Below are 2,500 nucleotides of genomic sequence, written 5' to 3'. Positions count from 1 at the left end.
AATTATATATCATTAGCGTTAGTTATAACAGAACACTATACTTTTCACCAAGCTTTTCCCTAACCAAACCAAAAATAGATAAATGGATTGAATATACGAACATGTATTTATCTATTTGACCTCCTCGGAATATAAAAAAGAAACACGTATCTTCAACATTTACACAGTAAGAAGGCACGGATTCTTGATTAGTTATAACCGAACACTACACTTTTCACCAAGTTATTCCTGAACCAGACCAAAAATAGATAAATGGATTGAATATATGAACATGTGTTTATTTATTTGACCTCCTCAGAATATTAAAAAACACGTATCTTCAATATACACAGGATGAAAGCACGGATTCTTGATTAGTTATAACCGAACACTACACTTTTCAAAAAGTTTTTCCTGAAGAATAACAAAAATTGATAAGTAAATAGAATACACGAACATGTATTTATCTATTTGACCTCCTCAGAATATAAAAAACACGTATCTTCAACATTCACACAGTAAGAAGGCACAGATTCTTAACTAGTTATAACCGAACACTACAGATTCCACTAAGATTTCCCTTAAGTAGAACAAGAATAGATGAATAAATAGAATATATGAAAGTATTTCTAACTATTTGATCTCTTCAGGATATTAAAAAAAAAAAACGTTTTTTTTCAATATTCTGACAGTACGAAAGAACAGATTCTTGACTAGTTATAACCGAACAATACTCATTTCACAATGTTTTTCCTTAACCAAAACAAAAATAGATAAATAAATAGAATATATTAACATGTTATTATCTATTTGACCTCCTCAGAATATAAAAAAAACACGTATCTTCAACATTCACACAGTACGAATGCACAAATTCTTGACAAATTGATTTCTGACGTATTGAAGACGACGCCAAGTCAGATCTATAGTGATTGAAGTCAGACTGATTGTCAGGGTTTGACAGGTCCCGGACAATGCTGCCAGATCAGTGTGACAATGAGTTGATGCCAGGGTTGTCTATGCTTGCCTCTCTGTATGTCTGTTTAAGATCTTGGGTTCCTGTTAGTATTCTTATGGGAGAAATTAACTTCGCATCTCCGATTTTGGTATCCGAGGTCGTTTTGAAAATCTCTGCAAGTATTCTTATGGGAGAAATTAGCTTCGCATCCCCGATTTTGGTATCCGAGGTCGTTTTGAAAATCTCTGCAAGTATTCTTATGGGAGAAATTAGCTTCGCATCTCCGATTTTGGTATCCGAGGTCGTTTTGAAAATCTCTGCAAGTATTCTTATGGGAGAAATTAGCTTCGCATCTCCGATTTTGGTATCCGAGGTCGTTTTGAAAATCTCTGCAAGTATTCTTATGGGAGAAATTAGCTTCGCATCTCCGATTTTGGTATCCGAGGTCGTTTTGAAAATCTCTGCAAGTATTCTTATGGGAGAAATTAGCTTCGCATCTCCGATTTTGGTATCCGAGGTCGTTTTGAAAATCTCTGCAAGTATTCTTATGGGAGAAATTAGCTTCGCATCTCCGATTTTGGTATCCGAGGTCGTTTTGAAAATCTCTGCAAGTATTCTTATGGGAGAAATTAGCTTCGCATCCCCGATTTTGGTATCCGCGGTCGTTTTGAAAATCTCTGCAAGTATTCTTATGGGAGAAATTAGCTTCGCATCCCCGATTTTGGTATCCGCGGTCGTTTTGAAAATCTCTGCAAGTATTCTTATGGGAGAAATTAGCTTCGCATCCCCGATTTTGGTATCCGCGGTCGTTTTGAAAATCTCTGCAAGTATTCTTATGGGAGAAATTAGCTTCGCATCCCCGATTTTGGTATCCGCGGTCGTTTTGAAAATCTCTGCAAGTATTCTTATGGGAGAAATTAGCTTCGCATCCCCGATTTTGGTATCCGCGGTCGTTTTGAAAATCTCTGCAAGTATTCTTATGGGAGAAATTAGCTTCGCATCCCCGATTTTGGTATCCGAGGTCGTTTTGAAAATCTCTGCAAGTATTCTTATGGGAGAAATTAGCTTCGCATCTCCGATTTTGGTATCCGAGGTCGTTTTGAAAATCTCTGCAAGTATTCTTATGGGAGAAATTAGCTTCGCATCTCCGATTTTGGTATCCGAGGTCGTTTTGAAAATCTCTGCAAGTATTCTTATGGGAGAAATTAGCTTCGCATCTCCGATTTTGGTATCCGAGGTCGTTTTGAAAATCTCTGCAAGTATTCTCATGGGAGAAATTAGCTTCGCATCTCCGATTTTGGTATCCGAGGTCGTTTTGAAAATCTCTGCAAGTATTCTCATGGGAGAAATTAGCTTCGCATCTCCGATTTTGGTATCCGCGGTCGTTTTGAAAATCTCTGCAAGTATTCTCATGGGAGAAATTAGCTTCGCATCTCCGATTTTGGTATCCGCGGTCGTTTTGAAAATCTGTGCAAGTATTCTTATGGGAGAAATTAGCTTCGAATCCGCGATGTTGGTATCCGCGGTTGTTTTGAAAATCTCTGCAGGTATTCTTATGGGGAA

At 37.4% G+C, this 2,500-nt stretch overlaps 3 protein-coding genes across 3 annotated transcripts in view; 1 reads left to right on the top strand and 2 right to left on the bottom strand.

Moving 5' to 3' along the window:
• LOC137629789 (uncharacterized) overlaps positions 1 to 2,500 on the top strand; it is a 78,139-nt gene that overhangs the window by 16,499 nt on the left and 59,140 nt on the right. The gene's annotated exons all lie outside the window — the stretch shown is intronic.
• Positions 1 to 2,500, bottom strand: part of LOC137629792 (uncharacterized) — a 38,915-nt gene that overhangs the window by 22,413 nt on the left and 14,002 nt on the right. The window lies entirely within an intron of this gene.
• Positions 1,023 to 2,500, bottom strand: part of LOC137629366 (putative uncharacterized protein DDB_G0281733) — a 23,704-nt gene continuing 22,226 nt past the window's right edge. Inside the window, exon 5 of the mRNA XM_068360619.1 lies at positions 1,023 to 2,489. Coding sequence (XP_068216720.1) covers positions 1,023 to 2,489 — 1,467 coding nt within the window. The remainder of the gene's footprint in view (positions 2,490 to 2,500) is intronic.

Source organism: Palaemon carinicauda, chromosome 37 (genome assembly GCF_036898095.1).
Source record: "Palaemon carinicauda isolate YSFRI2023 chromosome 37, ASM3689809v2, whole genome shotgun sequence".
Taxonomy (NCBI): Eukaryota; Metazoa; Arthropoda; class Malacostraca; order Decapoda; family Palaemonidae; genus Palaemon; species Palaemon carinicauda.
This window is presented reverse-complemented; position numbering and strand designations above follow the sequence as displayed.